This window comes from Conger conger, chromosome 6, assembly GCF_963514075.1.
Source record: "Conger conger chromosome 6, fConCon1.1, whole genome shotgun sequence".
Classification (NCBI taxonomy): domain Eukaryota; kingdom Metazoa; phylum Chordata; class Actinopteri; order Anguilliformes; family Congridae; genus Conger; species Conger conger.
Window position 1 is genome coordinate 51,382,992 of NC_083765.1, and position 19,282 is coordinate 51,402,273.

The 19,282-nt window shown below is 41.4% G+C and overlaps 1 protein-coding gene across 1 annotated transcript in view; it reads left to right on the forward strand.

The window, feature by feature from the left end:
* myrf (myelin regulatory factor) overlaps positions 1 to 19,282 on the forward strand; it is a 50,645-nt gene continuing 31,363 nt past the window's right edge. Inside the window, exon 1 of the mRNA XM_061246960.1 lies at positions 1 to 46. Within this exon, the coding sequence (XP_061102944.1) occupies positions 1 to 46 (46 nt within the window). The remainder of the gene's footprint in view (positions 47 to 19,282) is intronic.

Below are 19,282 nucleotides of genomic sequence, written 5' to 3' on the forward strand. Positions count from 1 at the left end.
ATGGACGTGGTTGATGAAACAGAAGCCTTGCAGAGATTTTTTGAAGGTAAGATTTCTGTTAGTATTTCGCGTTGGGTGAGGCTATTTACTTGTTTTGGGAAACTCGACCCTCACCTGAACGGAGCTAGCCGCCCTTAGCGCACCGCTTCTTTCAAAATGTGAAAATGTAAGAACAAATTAATCGGCTAAGAAAATATTTAGGAAGCGTAAGTTGCTACCCATCAACATATCTATATGTGGAATTATATGTAAAACATTTGGATACGCTATATATGAAGAAACGATGTTGTAATTATACGCACGCATTGATTTTTGTTACATTGTGTTGGCGTTTTGGCTGGGACGCATGTTTTTATTCTTCTTCTGATCATCACCATCATCATCAACTTTGACTTTTTTTAAATGTGCGTCTTGTTTCTTTCTTTAATAGCCTAATTACTCTTGTAGTAGCCATGAGTGTATGCAAGCTACCAACCAACCCACAAGTGGTAGGTCACGTTAACATAAGAAAGTTACATCAGCTGGTCATATTGTTTACAGTCGGTATTGTCATTGTGTAAATTCACCAGATCACAGTAAATTCATGAGGATTTTAAAGGGTATTTTTTTTTTAAAAAACGGGCACATGCTGTGTTTGCGTAAAAACGGACACGCTAGCCTATATAAACTTGCTGCATTGTTGCCAGTTAAAGCGTTTGGCCATTTGAATATAACGTGTGTAATATCTGACTTTACGGGTTTTTTATTTTTTTATTTTTACTAATTCCACCACAGGTGTTTTACCATAATTGTCCACGGGTCATAACCCTCTTTGTGTAAGAGTCAGAAAATTCTGTACTTGGCTGTTCCACGGCATCCATGAATACACCACAGGAGAGCTTATGAAGGTAAAAGAAGGATGAGTGAGCAATAGAAAGTGGGGTGGGTGGTATGGAACACGTTTTTTGTTGCCTTTTCCCGAATATGCAGAGAGAGACTAAGGAGATAAAGATGGGGCTGAGACTTGGCTGAGAATGGGAAAGTACTGGCAAAAATGACGAGGGATGGGGGGGGAACTGCGAGAGTAAGAGCAACAGCGAGAGAGAACAGAGGTTGAGAGAAAGAGGGAGTGGGGGATGGAGTTCAGAAGGTGGTGGAGGAGGAGGAGGAGGAGAGGGGGAAAGTAGAGGAATGCATGTACAAAAAGATAAATGATGTGTTTTGCAATGAGTGAAGCTGGGCTGCACAGAGAGATAGAGCTGGAACTGCAGAGAGAGAGAGAGTCATCTGTCATAAATATGATATATCCCAGCTGAACAGCATGTATGTATATTCCAAAGTTTTGCCACATTTTAAAATCTTTTCAGCACATTCCCTGTTTTGAGTCTCAGTTGTAGCTCTCTCAGTTGAGCTATGCCAAGGTACTCTTCACTCCCGTGGTCTCAATGCCTCTCACCTTCAACTCTCATAGTCCATCGGCTGTTCTTTCTGCTAACAATGTTACTCAAACCAGAGCAATACCTTTAACGACATTTCTTTGTAATGGCATGCTCTCCCATTAGTGCCCTTCTAGTAGTAATGTATGCATAGTTGCGTGCCATTCTTAAGCATACATATTTTTGGTACTTTTTCTAACAGAAGTAAATCTGTTTCCAGGACAGTTTCAGTGGCAGTTTTACAGTATTTGTTTGGGTTTTGGTTGTTTGTGGTTGTGCGGTCATTTCTAGATGCTTTTAAGTAAGGAAATCCCTTTTTGGGAGAATGGTACAAATGGACAAGTCAAGTCAATTTGGTAAATGGTCTGCCTTTATCCAAAGCGCTGTACAATTGACGCTTCTCATTCACCCGTTCACACACACTCACACACCAACAGCGACTGGCTGCCATGCAAGGCATCAACCAGCTCGTCAGGAGCATTTGGGGGTTAGGTGTCTTGCTCAGGGATACTTCTGCACACCCAGGGATTGAACTAGCAACCCTCTGACTGCCAGACGACTGCTCTTACCTCCTGAGTCATTGCCATTCTCTTTGTGAGCTTGTTGACTTAACTAACAGACCTCATCCCACCATAGGCATTCAGACATCTAATTAAAGATGGCTAACATACCAGAGGGAGTGTTTGTAATTGGTATTATCCGTATTGATTACTCATGAGAGATGCTTATAATGGAGATATTGGCAACCAACAAGGAAACCATTTTGAACATAAAGCCTTTAACTTCATAACTTCTGAAACTATTGGTGGATGGACAGCCAGCTTTCTTCATGACTGTCCATCATAACCACACTAAATAAAGAAATAAAGGGACAGTGCAGGTGCATTTTTGTTCTTTAAGGAACACATTTCCCAAACTTACCAGGAAAGCTACAATCGTTATTTGGGTACAGTAGGGCAGTGACAAGCTTTTATACCTTTTTAGGCACTTTTCCTACCTTTTTTTCAGACATGGACATCCTTATCATCTGCATTTACTATATTATCGTCAGTGAGGCGAAAACACTTCAACACATATTTGTCAAAAGCGACAAATTAGTAGAATGCTTATTTGTCAAGTTCAAATGAAGGACACTTGTTTATTTAATAAAGCTCTTAACATATTGTTGATCCATTGTACTCTGATATATTTCATCCATTGTGAACTCCAATCCAATGAACATTTTACTATATGGGATTTCATTTTCTCACAATAAGAATGTCAATATTTTCCTTGTGATTGTTTATATTGTTGTAGCACTTATGGTTTGAATTTTATGTCGTATGCTATGGGAATCATTCAATTAATAAATTATAACTATTTTCAAACAGATATTATTACAATAAATCCCAGAGGTTTATTTTAATCAACCGAAGCACAACAATGTTACCATCAGTGGTGGTTTTTGAACCGTACCGCTTATAAGCTTATTATTAGACTGCTTATTAGATGAGACTGTTTTCATGATAAGATGTACCATCGGTTTAAAAACATTAGCGTAAGATGAGAAGGCATGAGTGTTGGCTATTAGTGTGGCGAGTGGTAATTGCGAAGAGACTCTTCTCAGTTTGTGGATATACTGCACTGACCCCTATCTGTCTATCAGTGTGTGTTTACATTCTTCCCCAGGTCATCAGAAACAGATGCTGTGATGGTACGATGTTGTCTTGTGTATTTGTGTGTATTTGCTTTGATGTGTGCCACTCTTATGCTCCGCTTGAAAAACAGGTACACATCTCAGTGAGGGTTTTATCTGGAATAGAGGCTAAATAAATAAATATATAAATAATATGCTATGGCAATTTCAACTTTAAAGGTACAATATTGACTTGCTTTTCGATGAAGAGGCAAATAGTTAAGATGCATATTTTTTAATATATCAATGTTATTGAATTCATTTCATTTGATAAAATAATGTGCTTGCGCTTCTTTTTTAAAGGCAAGTTTTTGTTGCGTTCCTGAAATGAATGAAATATAGCCACATTAGGGTGACACCATTTGCAGTGACTGCAGGAACAAGTGCTAATAGTTTGTACAGTATGAATCGTAAATAGGCAGTGGTGTTTAACTGCTTCCTGCAGAATGCATTAGCAATTGTGAACCCTTTAGTAAACGGGAAATACAATTTTACACTTGTCCATTTCTATGCATAGGCACAGAGTGTCTTGTTTTTATAGAGAAACTTGTCAGCTAACTTGAGCATGAGGTCTATTCATTACCTTTAGAGATACAGAGTCTCTTATCAGTGTGTTAATAAGTAGGCCTGCGGCTCTCCAGCTCCCAGGCTTTGAGATAGATGAGCGTATGATGGACCACAACAGGCTATTAAGAATATATTTTCTCTCCCCTAATAAACATCTTTAACGAGCGCATTACTTAGCAGCAGTGGTTTTGAATACGTTACATTTTCTCATACTCAAATGAGATATCATATGAGTACAAAACAGGGCTGCACCTTACCTCACTATGTAGGTTATCTTCCTCAGAAAATGGGAGTTTAAAGTAGTTTATTTTCTTGATTTGGTTATCTCTGTTCCACAGAAGCCGGCTAGAGTGTTATCAGTTACAAACAGCCAAAACTACACTGCTTTCACCATTCATCAGTACGATGTTTGCAATAAGGTGGTCAAGTTATATTACAATAAAAATATATTTTTTAAGTAAATATGTTTCAGTGGTTGCCTCTCGTGTCTTGGTCATCTCGCTGCTCGGATTATGATAGTGAAAAATGCATTTGTGTCAAGTGGAAATGAGGTGTGGAGTTCCATGCTAGTGACTGATTTCTTTCTTTACAGTATATACAGAATGTGCAGCTTTAAGATAGAACAGCTGTTCTGATCTGTCTTTAAAAGGCTATATAAATCCCACAATGCACTGCACCAACCAACCAAGCAAAAAAAAAAAAATTCTTAATGTTAACAACATAAATCATACAAGACTTTGGCTTGGATTCAATCAACATTTGTCCGTAGCATTTATAATAAATACAAGTCGGATTTTTCAAAAATAAACACATTTTGGAAAGTTACCTGTGGTAATTGCTGACCTGGCCAAAATAGTGTTTGTGTGTAAAAGAAACATACGTTCAATTGTGAATCAGTTCAGGACAAATATTAATGGAATCAAGTCCTATAAATCGTTTTAAAGCCGTGGCCTGTTGATAGCATTTTTCAAACAGACAAACGAAGGTGCAATGGTGGTTTGCTAGAGAAAGATCACTGTGACATGAAATACAGATTGAGGGCTAAGCCAACCATAATATGTTCCAGAACCCCCCAAAATAATACAGATATATTTCATGGTGAGTCGTAACAGGTGTTCTATAGGAGATCCTATCAGTCCTAGCATGCCATATCACCTAATGAGAACAGCCCTTATGGAAATGGGACACGCTGCAAGATATTGTAAATATGTGGATTTTTTGAGAAGTTATATATATGTATTTCATTGCAGTATATTTTTAAAAGCGACAGCTGAAAGGAGCAAAAAGATTTATCCATATATCGTGAAGCATTGCAATTTCTTTTCTCATCTTGATGATATATTTAATTTTGATGTATTTCAGCATATTGCATTTGTGTCTCACTCTTGACTGAGCTTGCTTGGGTAACAATGCATATTAAACTGCTGGCATTAATCACAGACAACAGAAAACACTTTGCAAGTGATTAGATCAGTGGTTGGTTACTTTATCTCATATGTATGCCAGATCCTCCTCGACAGGCTACAAGGATGCACATGTGAAAATACCTGCTGGGGCAATATATGGCTGATTGAGAATAGATCATAGAGTAAAGGAATAGACTGCTAACACAAAAGTCCTGATTCAACCAGCCTTTGTATTTTTATTTGCTTTAAGTACACAGTTACAGTTTTATTTTTGGTGGAAAAAAACACCACTTACATCTGTAAGCTTTATGTTAGTCAGGAGAAGTTGAAATGTTGACTGATTGCAGGCAAAAGCAGGATATGAATTCAAGTTTTACAGTCAGTGACCACTTATTAGGTATTTATTAGACTCATTTTTTTTACTTATTGGTCTTCTGTTGCTGTTGCCCATCCACTTCAATGCGTTGTGTGTTCAGAGATGCTCTTCTGCATATCACTGTTGTATGTGTGGTTATTTGAGTTAATGTCGCCTTCCTAATGTCTCAGTAAAATCTAGAGACTGTTGTGTGTGGGAATCCTAGGAGATCAGCAGTTTCTGTGAAAATCAAACCACCCTGTCTGACTCCATCAATCATTCTCTTTAGATCACATTTCTTCCCTTTTCTGATGTTGGTCTGAACAACTGAACCACTTGACCATGTCTACATGGTTTTATCAATTGAGTTGCTGCCACATGATTGGCCAATTAGGTATTTGCTGGTGATACCTAATAAAGGTATACCTAATAAACCTAATATACCTAATAAAATGGTCTCTGAGTGGACATTCTGTTTTCCAAAAGATTTAATAGTGGCTACTATAATGCAAGTGTTTTTTGTTTTTTTTGATGCAACATTCATCGTTTTTACACTGTTTTTCAATGAGCTTCTGTTGCACATGGGGGTCTTGCAGGCTGAAGGTTGCCAGTCACGGGATTTGATTGTATAGTGAAAAGCAGCGAGAGGACCTTGCGATGGACGGAAAGCGAGTGTGCCCACAGACAGGCAGACGAACAGGTGTCAGTGGGACAGGTGTCAGTCGGACCGGAGGTGGTCAAGGGACCTGATGGCAACGCACTGCTAATTCCACGGCGCATTAGCGGAACGAGTGCTGATCGTGTTTTCACAACCCCCCACCCCCCCCCACCCCCCACCCAATTCTCACTCCCACACACATACAAATGTCCCCCACATAATTTCCATGACTAATTTGAGATTTCACCATGCAGTCTACTGTATGGGCACAATGTGCGTTTGTATGGTGGGGTGAGGTCTGCGGATTTCCCCGTGCGGCTGAATGAGACACACACACACACACACACACGCACTCACACACACACAAAGCTCCGTTTCACAGATTCCCCTGCCTCTCAGATACACAGTGTAGGCAAACTGTAATACATACACTCAGAAAGCATCAGATATTTCAAGTCAGGGGTCAAAACTGGGCTACAAAGGAAGTGGAAATAGAATAAAATACACTCAGTGGCCATTTTATTCTGCACTTATTAGACTTATTTTTTATTGGTCTCTATTTACTTATTTACTTCTGCTGCTGTAGCCCATCCACTTCAAGATTTGACGTGTTGTATGTCTCTTCTGCATCCCACTGTTGTAACGCGCGGGTATTTGAGGCACTGTCACCTTCCCGTCATCTTGAACCAGTTTGGCCTTTCTCCTCTGACCTCTCTCATTAACAAGGTGTTTTTGCACACGGAACTGCTGCTCACTGGATGTTTTTTTTGCACCATTCTCTGTACACTCTTAAGATAAATCCAAGGAGATCAGCAGTTTCTAAGATGCTCAAACCACCAACAAGCATTCCATGTTCAAATTCACTTACAGTAGATCACATTTCTTCCATATTGACCGAACCTTGACCATGTCCGCATGCTTTTATGCACTGAGTTGCTGCCACATTAGATATTTGCATGAACAAGCTGGTGTACAGATCTACTAAATAAAGTGGTCACTCAGTGTATTATTCTTTTTGCATATTTTGTTTACATGTATATATTTAAGCAAATACTCCCTATTTTATTCTTTCAAATTCAAGAAGCCTGTGTATATACTTGGTAACATTATCATTGGTAGAATTTGTTATTGAATATTCATACTTTACTAAATAGCTCAATTATGTATGTAGATCCATATTGCAATGACTTGATTTTGTCATTTTCACACTTGTGTCTAAAATAGGCACTACATTTCAGTCTGAAATGGGTGCTGAGGGGATCCTCAGTTTAAGGCTAGTTATTTTATGGGGCTTTCGATGTCTTAGTCTCTTGTTCAGTTGTCATTATCTTCCATTGAAAAGGCGTTTTTTCTGGGTTGGTAGTTTGCGTTGGATGTGTGCGGGTGCCGTCTGGCACATGGCTCTCACTAAAGCAGGATTTCTCAACCTGCGGCCCAATCTGGGTAATGATGCAGCACAAATCTTCAAAATCTAAATCTACTAAATCTACATCTGTCGTTTTATATATGAATACTGTACATACTGTGTGTGCACGTGTGTGCTAGTGTGCATGCACGTGTTCGCAAGTGAGAAGGGGACAAGTGACATATCAGTGATCGAAATGTACAGCGCCGTAGAATGTTATTATATTATTATGGATTCATGATTTGATGAGTAATCTCTATAGGTGTCTCTATGGGAAATGGTTTTTGTAGTTTTTAAGTTTTCTTCATTGTGGTCCGCATGTCACATTCTAGTGTCAGCCCTTCTACTAGGTTCAGGTTTTATGACCGCTTTTATTTTTTGGGTCTAATTGAGCCCAGCAGTTTAAATAAACACACAATTATTGTAAGATAAATATTTTGACACTTTGGTTGTTGCCTTCTTATTGTTTCCAAAATGACTAACCTTTTGTCCTTAAATATGAGAAATCTGTTAGAAACATCTCATTTTAGAGCCTGAGGTACAGTAAGTGAAAAAATATTGTCTGACAGTATATACAGTGAAAGAGGGTCAAAAGAACCCCACACAACTCATCTGTATGTAAAGTTGATACAGGACTTAGCATAGCAGTATGCTTATTGCATGTTTACCATTTACCAAAATCATACAGTTTCAATGTGAAACAAGGTTATCTGATTTTTAAGAGATGTCACACACTAAATGGGGTCAAACTGACCCCAAAACACAATAGGAGGATTAAAAAACAGAAGGGCCGTCTTTCACAGACCTCGACATCAGGTTTGTACAACGTGTGCTCGTCATTAAAAAGCTGTCCATCAACGCACCAGGTCTCAAAATGATGTCGAATTGCTTTCCACAGAACTGAGACGGCTCCAGATTGTAACAGCAGGAAGGAATTGCCTCTGTTTGTCCAAGGTGTTGGACATTGGAGACCTGTACGTTTGCCATGGACTGACTCAGTCCAGTGAGCCACGGGGCAGGGGAGCTGATTGTGTTTTTGGCTGTCCTAACGCATTTCAGCCACAACAGCCACACACACGCAATAAATAGACTGTTGTGCTCCCAAACAAGCGCTATTTCCCTCGTGTGTTCACCCACGGACGACCAGGGGCCATTTTAAAAATGTCTGACCGCAGCTGAGGTTTGATTCCTTCTGGCACTTGAATCAGCGAGCTCATTCCAGTCACTTGTTTTTCTCCTCTTTTCTCTTTTTCTTGCTCTAATTTCTGCTCCCAGCTCCGCCCGTCCGGAGAAACTAGAAAAAGGAGGCGAGAAAAAAGACGGGGGAAATGGAGAAAACGTGAATTTTGGCAAACGTAATGTCCTCGCTCCTTCAAACAGTTGTAGACGTGGCAGACGCATGCCAGATGCGTGGCTGATGGGGAGAGGTGGATCCACAGGTGGATCCACAGGTGGATCATTTATACAGTGGCTTCAGAAAGTATTCAGAGAAGGTACAAGTTCCAACGGGTTGGAATGTCCTGAAAGATGACGGACCTCCACTGATTTCCAGTTCAGGAGCAAGGAAAAGAAGAAAGAGGAGAAACATTAGCGATTGTCATGCCCGGTCGCCCACACAGTCTAGCACAGGGGTGCCGGGCCGTGTGCCACGGAGAGCTGATCACCACACCAGCTGGTTTCACTAATTAACACCTTCAACCAGAGAGGAGGGAACTAATTAGTGAAATCAGCTGGTGCAGTGATTGGTTGAAATTAAAACCTGCCTACGCTCTGCCCTCCAGTGCACGTGAATGGGGACCCCTGGTCTAGTAAGAATGGTCAAGCCACCATATCAGTGGTCCTCATTCCTGGTCCCGGAGAGCCACAGGGTGTGCTGATTTTTGTTTTTGCCTAAATATCAGCAACAAATTCAGACCCACGAATCCACCCACGAGGCGAGTTAGCTGTGCAATTAACTCCTTTAATTGACCAATTAAGTGCTGAGTAACAACAAAAGCCAGCACACCCTGCGGCTCTCCAGGACCAGGAGTGTAGACCACTGATTTAAGAGCAGACCAGTAACTGTTCCATAATCTTAGCCGAGTTAATGAACACATTTCAAAACAACTGTACAATTAATGTTACCGCATAAACTGAGTTTCCTTACATATCGTCATAATACATCTATACGAGGTGGGTAGTGCGGTTCCAGAATAGGTGCTATTAATTTTCCTTGAAAGCATGAATTTTTATACTGAGCGGGGTTTACCGTGGTTGACTGGTTCAACAAAAGGATTACTGTTGTACGCATACAGACACACACAAATGTACTCCTGGCATTCCTGACATACCACAGCGGCCGTTTAAACAGAGAGAGGTGAGACCAGTGTTTCTCTCTCTACTCTCTCTCCTTCTCTGCCCTCTCTCCTCTCCTCCATTAGTGTGACAGTGTGCAGACAGGGTGCGGGTGAGGGAGAGCAGACACAGAGGGCGGGGTGAGGCAGGGCCAGGGCAGCCAGACACACACACACACACACAGACACACTCACACACTCTCACACACACTCACACACCCACACACACAGACACACACACACACACACGCACACGTACGCACTCACACACTCACACACACAGACACTCACACACACACTCACACGCACACGTACACACACACACACACACTCATACACACACACTCACAGACACACACACATACACACACACACTCACATACACACACAGACATACACACACACTCACACAGACAGACACACTCACACAGACACTCACACGCACACGTACACACACACACACACACTCATACACACACACTCACAGACACACACACATACACACACACACTCACATACACACACAGACATACACACACTCACACAGACAGACACACTCACACAGACACACATACACACACACTCACAGACACACACACACATACACAGACACATGCTCATGCAGACACACACACACACACACACACACACATGCACGCGCGCACACACACATACAAAGACACATGCATGTGTGCACACACACAGTGACAAAGGCACATGCACACACACAGACACAGGCATACAAAGACATGCACACAGAGACATATATCTTTGTTTTGTATACAAAGGTATATGCGCACACACATGTACACGTATGCACACATGAGTGCACATACACAAACATACACAAATGCCTGCACGGACATACACATACTGTACACATGAATACAGAACCACACATGCACGTACAACATACCCATATTCGCACATGGTCACACACTGAGACATACATGCACACACACACACACTTGCAAATACCCTTATTTAAATACACTCAGAAATACAGGTGCACTCACACACAAATGCAGACATGCCTGTGCACATACTCATATCAACACTCATGGACATACACACACAAGCACATACGCACGTACAAAAAAACAGACACTGATAAAAAACACGCATAGATTTTACTCATCAGCAAATGAACATACCATTGTTCTGACACATTCACTTCCACACATGTACATTGTAAACAGTGAGCAGAGATTACAGAAACACACAAACCCCCATGAGCATGCACACGCACACACACCCATACACACATAAGTGGGCACAAATGTTCAGATGGCAGTCCCTCTCTGTGCACGAGTGCCCTTTGACCCTAGTCTGGAGAGTGTCACTCCAGCGGGTTTCTTGTGAAAGAAAAAAGGATCCTCACAGCCTGAGCTAGCACAGGACCTCACATTAGACCAAGTAAGAGTTAAGCATCTTAATTGGGTGGGTGACTGTCGTCATTCGATTGCTAAAAGGTCCCCGGAATGTTTGCGACAGATGATTGATTGTGATCTTCAGGGCTGGTCTCAAGCATCGTGACCAGACCTGAATCGGCACTGACGTCAACATGGGGGCCACGGTTTGGCCAGGTCTCGTGGCTATGTGCTGTAACCTGTAACCATGAGGTGCTAGGGCTGGTATGCATTGTTTTTGACCAGTCGGGCTTAGAAGGCATAATAGCCTCCATAATAGCGACTCCTAGTTTACTCCCAATATATTCATTCCTATCCTTTATTTGAAAGTATTGAGCTGTGGGAAACTTTTATGAATACATTTTTTAAACTGTACTCCCGTTGGAATAGTTTATATTAATTCACTGGACTGTTGAGGACAGATAGCCCCCTCCATTTGTCATTCACAAACAAAGCAGCCATTTTAAAAAAGTAAACTTGAAGGGGAAATTTTTTCTATGGTGAAGTGCTTGAAACCTTTTTTTTTCCAAAGATCCCCAGAAAAGAATTTGAAAGTGTTTACGTTTTTCTCATTTATGACCGAATACCCTGCCCTCGTTGCATGCGAGATAGACACGTAAAATATTACTGTTTACATTTTTCTGTATGGTCCTTTTTATGGTGTACGCTAGCCTCTCAACAAAGAGCATGTCTAGGTTAAGCATTTCGATGAGCAGACATGATCTGTGAGATGTCTCTGTGGTGTGGTTCTTTCTTCCCAGGGCTTAGTGGAGACGCGGGTGCTTTTCTCCATGCTGCAGAGAATATCATTTTTTTACCCTGCCATTGTACAACTTTATAATTGTATATTTAATCCCTTTCTCTTATGATATTACTCCTGCACCCTCACACTCAACCTCTCTCCCCCTTTCCTTTCCCCACTGATTCTGCCCAACTTCCCCAGGCCTTGCTGCACCTACCTGTTCCTCTGTACTTGTCTCTCTCTCTCACTCTCTCTCTCTCTGTCTCTCTCTGTCTCTCTCTCTCTCTCTCTCTCTCTCTCTCTCTCTCTCTCTCTCTCTCTCTCACTGTCTCTCTCTCTCTCTCTCTCTCTCTCTCTCTCTCTCTCTCTCTCTCTGTCTCTCTCTCTCCCCTTCTGCCTGTCTCTTTCTTTCTCCCTCTCCCTTTGTTTTAACTCTGTCACAACTCATAAACCCCCTCTCTTTGCTCTCTTAACTCTCTCCTTCTGCCGTATAGCTGTTGGGGCTCAGGTCTGCCAATGCGTTCGTTCGGTGCTGGTAGGAGACAAGGGCTGTGTGTGGTGGGCTGGTACAGCCCTGTCTCATGACCAGGGAGTAATACCTATTACAACACACACACACGCACACACTCACACACACACAGATCGGCAGAAACACATACCCTCAAACGGTAATTCTGAAGCTCAGCGAGGAACACAAAGCTAAGCAGAACAGGAAAAGATGTGAAAGACTGAGAGAAAGTGTTCTTTTGCTTTCATCTTCCGGCAAAGCCTCTCTCCTCAGAAGGAAGCGAACATGCTTTGGTTACGCACAGGTACCCTGGCTCTTCTTTCCGTTACCTGCATCCCTCTTGTCTCTCTCTGCTGTCTCTCTCTCTGTCCCTCTCTGTCCCTCTCTCTCTCTCTCTCTGCTGTCTCTCTGTCCCTCTCTCTCTCTCTCTCTCTCTCTCTCTCTCTCTCTGTCTCTCTCTGTCTCTCTGCTGTCTCAGAAAAGTGCTTTTCCAGTAAATCTGTTTCTCTGTCTGTCACCCCTGGTGGTGTAAAAGTTTTTTCGTTTGTTTGTTTCCTGTTTGTTTTATTCAGTAGATTTGTCCATACAATATGCATATTAGTCATACATAATTTAAAACATATTTGACTGAAATATAATCGCTTTGTATTATACAGGTAATCAGCTCAGAGTAATTACTACAACTTACTGATGTATTGAACCAATGTACTGTGCTGTACTGTATTCAGTTTACGATGCACACTCTTAAATGTATAAATTCCAGTAAAAACACTTTACAAAATACCTGAAGGACCCTGCTTTGGTTCCTGTAAGAACCGATGATTCATGAAAAAAAAATTATGCTACATACGTGGAGGTTTATGTCATTAGTGACCAAATGCTGTGGAATTTGAAGACAGAGGACAATTAAATGCAAAATAAAATGCAAATTAAAAGCGCAAATAGCACATAAATGTAGTATTATGGGGACATTAGGACCTTGCAGAAGCTGTTGTCATAGGGCCATGGGGGTAGGCCGGGATGGTGCGATGTGATTTTATAATGGTACCGTGATACCTAGCCCTGGTTGCACAATGCTGAGAATGGTACCACAGATGCAGAACAAAATGGCTCAAACATTGTTAAACAGCTCAGCTTAAGTGGGTCAAAGCCACGGCTTTAGAAATGTTTCCATTAAGTGGATGAACCAGAGCACCTGGTGGAACTGTACAGTACAGAGCCAGGGCTGCAAGTGCGATAGGCTTAAGTATCGCAAAATTTACACGCGACTTCACGGAGTAGTGCTGTTCAGGGTACTGTACTGTATGTGAACCTCAGGCTATTCGATATGTGTATCTCAGTGTTTCAGATTGAGGGTTTAATGAAGTGGTCCTCATTCCTGGTCCTGGAGAGCTGCAGGGCGTTGGCCTTTGTTGCTACTCTGCTACTTAATTGGTTTCTTGGGTCTGAATTGGTTGCTGATATTAAGGCGAAAACAAAAACCAGCATGCCCTGTGGCTCTCCATGACCAGGAGTGAGGACCACTGGTCATTTCGCCAGAATGACTCAAGTTCGAACCTAACTGTGCAAGTGAGTAGATGAATGTACCCAACCAGGTAAGGGTGATCTAACCTCAGGTTTGGTGGATTGTTGCTTCAAATCACATACAGGTAATATGATATGAGGCTACTGCTCAAAGTTCTTAGTGTAAGTCAGAGTAAGTCTTAGTGACCAGTTATGCCCTGGCTTATGTGTCTATGAAAGGGGTCATTTTACAATGTTGTGTGTGTGTGTGTGTGGTAATGGTGTAGAGTGTGTGTGCCCCAGTGCATGATGGACCATGTTTACTGTGTGATAATGTGGTGGACTTTGTTCTGCTGCAATATGTGTGAGTGTGAATGTGTCATTAATCATTAACAGGCTGGCGCATATGCAAAAATTCACACTGAAATACATTGATAGATGCAGGCGCACACCTAGCCGGGCCATGCAAGTGTTTGAGACATTGCCTCTTCTGAGCAAGTGAAGAGAAAAACAACGTCGTAGAAGAGTCACTGTTGACAGACTGATTTGATACTACAACAGTACAGTATAGTCTTCGCAGTGGCCTCTATAGGCAGAAGGCCATTCTACATGTTTCCTTGTTCGAGTGAAGCCTGGAAATGTATCGCAGAATCATCATCTCAATCCAAATCATCTTGTCATTGGATGCATATAGATTTACAAGTAACATCACATTTAAAACATTTAAACATCTCCATCAATGTACAGGTTTCCTATATTGTATTTTACTGTGAACTTGGCTGTTCCACTGTTTATCACTACAGCAAAATCATGTCTAAAACGTTTTTTAAAAATATTTTTTAATTAGTAGACAGTTTCTACTCCTAAATGATTTGAATTTTTAGCTACAGATCAGCAGTCAACTTGGAGGAAAATCTTAAAGCAATTTTACGTGGGATTGTAAGTTTGACTGAAGGTAATTTGATTGTGCTATCCCAGGAATTAGTAAGTGCATTGCAAAATAGGATTTTGTTTTGGAATATTGCAGCCAAGATAGTTGATGTATTCCAATGGCCGTACTGTTTAATTGCTTAACTAGACATATTCTTGAGAGCTGATTGGGGTCGCCCAAACATGTCAAGACTTTGTTGCTTGAAACTTTGTTTAGCTGATTGATGTGCAGTCTCAAGCGGACCAATGAGAATCAGATTTTTTTGAGTTAGCTAGCTATATAGTTCATTGTAAATCTATATACTGTTCATCTTCAATTATGGGGATAAACATATAGATTCGGGTAGCGAGTGAAGTAGGCATAATTACTGACTGGCTCACTAGCTAGCTAGCTTTGCAGACAGTCATCAAGAAACAAGGCAGACATCGTTAAGTCAAGTGTTCTTTTTAGTCATACCAATTGTAGTTTAAACATTTTAACTATTTTCTATGCAGTCTTTGCCTACATAAATCTGACATGCTCTAAATTAAACTATGTTTAATATGTTGGAAAGGACATTGTACCTGTAACTTCTGATGTGATGGGGTTGTCTTGCTTCTATAGTGTTTGTATAGTGTAAGTCAATTGAATCATGAAACTGATTGTAAATTTATGGTTAATTTGAAGAATGCAGTCCACAAGCACAGAATAAAAATATCAGATGGATCATAAAAGGTACTGTATGGAGGAATGGCCAGATATCACTCCCCAACATCACCAATCACCATCTCATAAAATGCTGTAAATGATGGTGTATCCTTGAAAAGGAAGAGTATAGAAAACAGAGATGTGTTATTAGTTAATGTCTATTTTTTGTGAAAAGAGATATATTAATTATTAAACATTTGTCTCAAAGCAGTCATTATATCATTAGTAACAGTTGTCATTAGTAACAGAATTTTATTTAACATAATGTAAGACACATATTGACAGATTAAATAAAAATGGAAAACCCCAGCTTACAGCTTTTATTGACTTTCACAGTTCCTGGGGACAAGTCAATGTGCACTGCAAGACACAGCACAGCCACGTTAAAAGAATAACATATATCCCAGACAGTTTTATTCTAACAAGCACAACATTATTAGAAGTGGGGTGTGTTCAAATGAATGGAGCGAGTGAATTTGTGTACAGGAAAGAGTATTCATAAATTACTGCAGTTGCTGCAGTTGAGCTAATACACCTTTTATTAATTTTTTTTTTCCAGAAAATATTTTGTTTAGCTTATTTGCTTGTTTAGCTTATTTTAGCCTATTTGCTATTCAGAGTAGACAAAAATGACTGGGATTGAGGGACTAATTCAGAGGAGAAAAAATAAGGAGAATTTTGACAAGGAATAAGAATGGTGGGATGATATAGTGTATTAGGAATATAGTACGGTATAATCCAGATACAGGTATGCCCCAAGATACTTTAGACTTACAAAATATCTGCAAAATAATATACTTTTGTATTCATTTAGACTTGAAATGATATTGAAATGGTAATTAATTAATACATTTATGAGCTAGTTTATCACCTGGTTTTGTCAAATGGAGCAGTCTTATCTGAATAAAGCAATGTATATTTAGCCTGTATAAATGTATTTTAGGTTATATTTTCATCAGATATACAGTATGGTCAAGAAAGCACTCAGTAATGAGTGAAATCTGTCACATTCTAACTCAGGCCCTGAAAGAGTTAATGTTTATTTGTGTGTCATTGGCCATTCATATAAATACTTGTGTTAATAATATATTGCACCATATATTCTGATTAAATATTGAAAATATATTTGAATGATCTTACTGTGATTATGAAGTGAAAGGACAGTGGATTTTTGTTCTTTAGGAAACAAATTTGCCAAATGTACCCTGAAAGTATAATACGGTTCTATTACTTTATAAGCAAAGAAAAGGTACAAATGAATTATGCATTGCTGGCTCGGGGTACAATTCTAGGGTACCACCCCAGTGACAAGCATTTGTACCTTCATAGGCACTTTATCATACGTTCTGTAGTCTTTTTGTAGTCTATTAATCAACTGAAATGTCTCCTGTTGGTTATAGCTCCAGTCTAGACGGCTCTTTGAAGCCGGTCTAATTTGTCTTTCACCTTTATTTGGAGGGGCGAGCTGATGTTGAAAAGCCAGGGAGTGTTGTGTTGATGAATGTATCGAAAGCCGCGTTTCAAAGCCGCTTCGTGGCGTTTACATGTGCGCGCGCTGAACTCCGAGCTCCCAGTGAGAAAATCTGCAGCCGTCGTGTGTGTATACGTGTGTGATCGCAACTCATTTTTCATTTCGGCTTTTCTTGGACTAGAGAGGGAGCGTCGAGTGTATGTACAGCAAGGTCCATCCACGGAACTCTCAGAATGAATACAGAGAGCAAATATTTAAGAGAATACAGAGAGCGAGATAGCCGTGAGCCCAGTTTATTGATGAAGAATTTAATCAATTGGTCTGGTTCACGAACACAAAAGGCTCACGCACACACTCTCACATACTCTCTCACACACTTTCACACACACACACACACACACACACACACACACACACACACTTTCACACACTCACACACACACACAAACACACATGCACTCACACAAACACACACACACACACACACACACACTCACACAAACACACACACACACACACACACAAACACACGCACACACACACACACACCCTGCTGTGTATTTGCCCTCTGTTGTTACACCCAGGACAACTCTGGCATTGAAAAGGTGCCGAACTCAACACACACTGACCCCCCCACCCCCCCCACAACCTCTTTCTGTTGCTCATAAGGGCAGTCTGTATCGAACTTCAGCTGACAATCAACGCACTGTTAGCTGACCAACACAGCTGGACGCAGAGACGGAGAGAAGAGAGGAATATTTGTCTGTCCCTCCTCCATTTCAAACTCGCATCTTTTCCCCCCAGTGAGTGACTCGGTGGGGCAAGACAACACTGCACTGTGACTACAGCCGTTCCCCCATACCCCTTGAATCATCTTTCTCTCGTTTTAGCGCTCTCTCTCTCTCTGCGTCCACCTTCCCCCATTGCCTCATCCGTCGCACCTTCTCTCTCTCAGGGCTACCTTCACACCAGCCTCACCCTCTCCTCTTCACTCCCTCTCTCCCTCTCTCCCTCACTCCCTCTCTCCCTCTCTCCGCCCCGTCTTCATGCTCACCCGCACACACACGCCCTTCCCTCTCTCTCTCTCTCTCTCCCTCTCCCTCTCTTATCTCTTCTGGCAGAATGTTCCAGATTTACTGCCCACCTGGGTGGGGTGCACATCTGGATCTCGTTAACGGGAAGAGAACGTAGGGAGAGAGACGGTTTGGAGAACGCCGTGGGCATTCCGTCTGTCCTTCACGAAGGAGGAGGCCGGGCAGAGGGATGGAGAGACGCAGAGAGAGGGTTTCTTACAAACTTACATAAACAGAAAGCCGGGAAAGAACTTAAATAAACATTCGGGAAAGGTGCTGGTGAAGTAAGAAATCTGCGGAGACTGATGGAGTCAAATGCGTAATTCCAGTATCCAGATTCAGATACTTTTCTACACTTTACTGAGCTCGTCTGGAGTAGTGGAACTACTCTGGAAAAGTTTCAACCACCTTCTGGTCCTGTTGGTGGGCTCAGTTACATTGCATTGCACCAGACAAGATCTTTCGAGCACAGAAAAGTATTTGAATCCAAAACGGTTACGTATTTGACTCAGGTCTAGACAAAATGTATGCAATTACTGTTCATTGGTAATATGCATCCGTTTTAGAAAGGTAATCTGCTATTAGTGTTATTAAGTGGCCCATGGGTGGGCCCTGTGCACAGTGATTCTGTAGTTCATTTGGTGATGGGAAAGACGGAGAGATGGCAGGATGGGTGGAGAAAAGGAACAGGATGATATAAGGAAAGAACAGACAGCAGAGATAGAGAGGGAGAGATGGAGGAGGGGCAGAAAGAATGAGAGAAGGGAGGAGGGGTAGAGGGGAAAATAGATAGAGAGAAAGAAGAAGGAGAGGGCAGAGAGGGGGATTGGAGAAAAGAGATAGAGAGAGGAAAAGGAGGGTCAGTTAGATTTGACTTTGATTTGAACGCTATCGCTTATAAGATTGAGCTGTTCCTCTTCATTACTGAGCTGCTCCTCTTCATCACTGAGCTGCTCCTCTTCATCACTGTGCTGTTCTTCTTCATCACTGAGCTGTGCCTCTTCATCACTGAGCTGCTCCTCTTCATCACTGTGCTGTTCTTCTTCATCACTGAGCTGTGCCTCTTCATCACTGAGCTGCTGTTCTTCATCACTGAGCTGTTCCTCTTCATCACTCTGCTGCTTCTCTTCATCACTGAGGTACT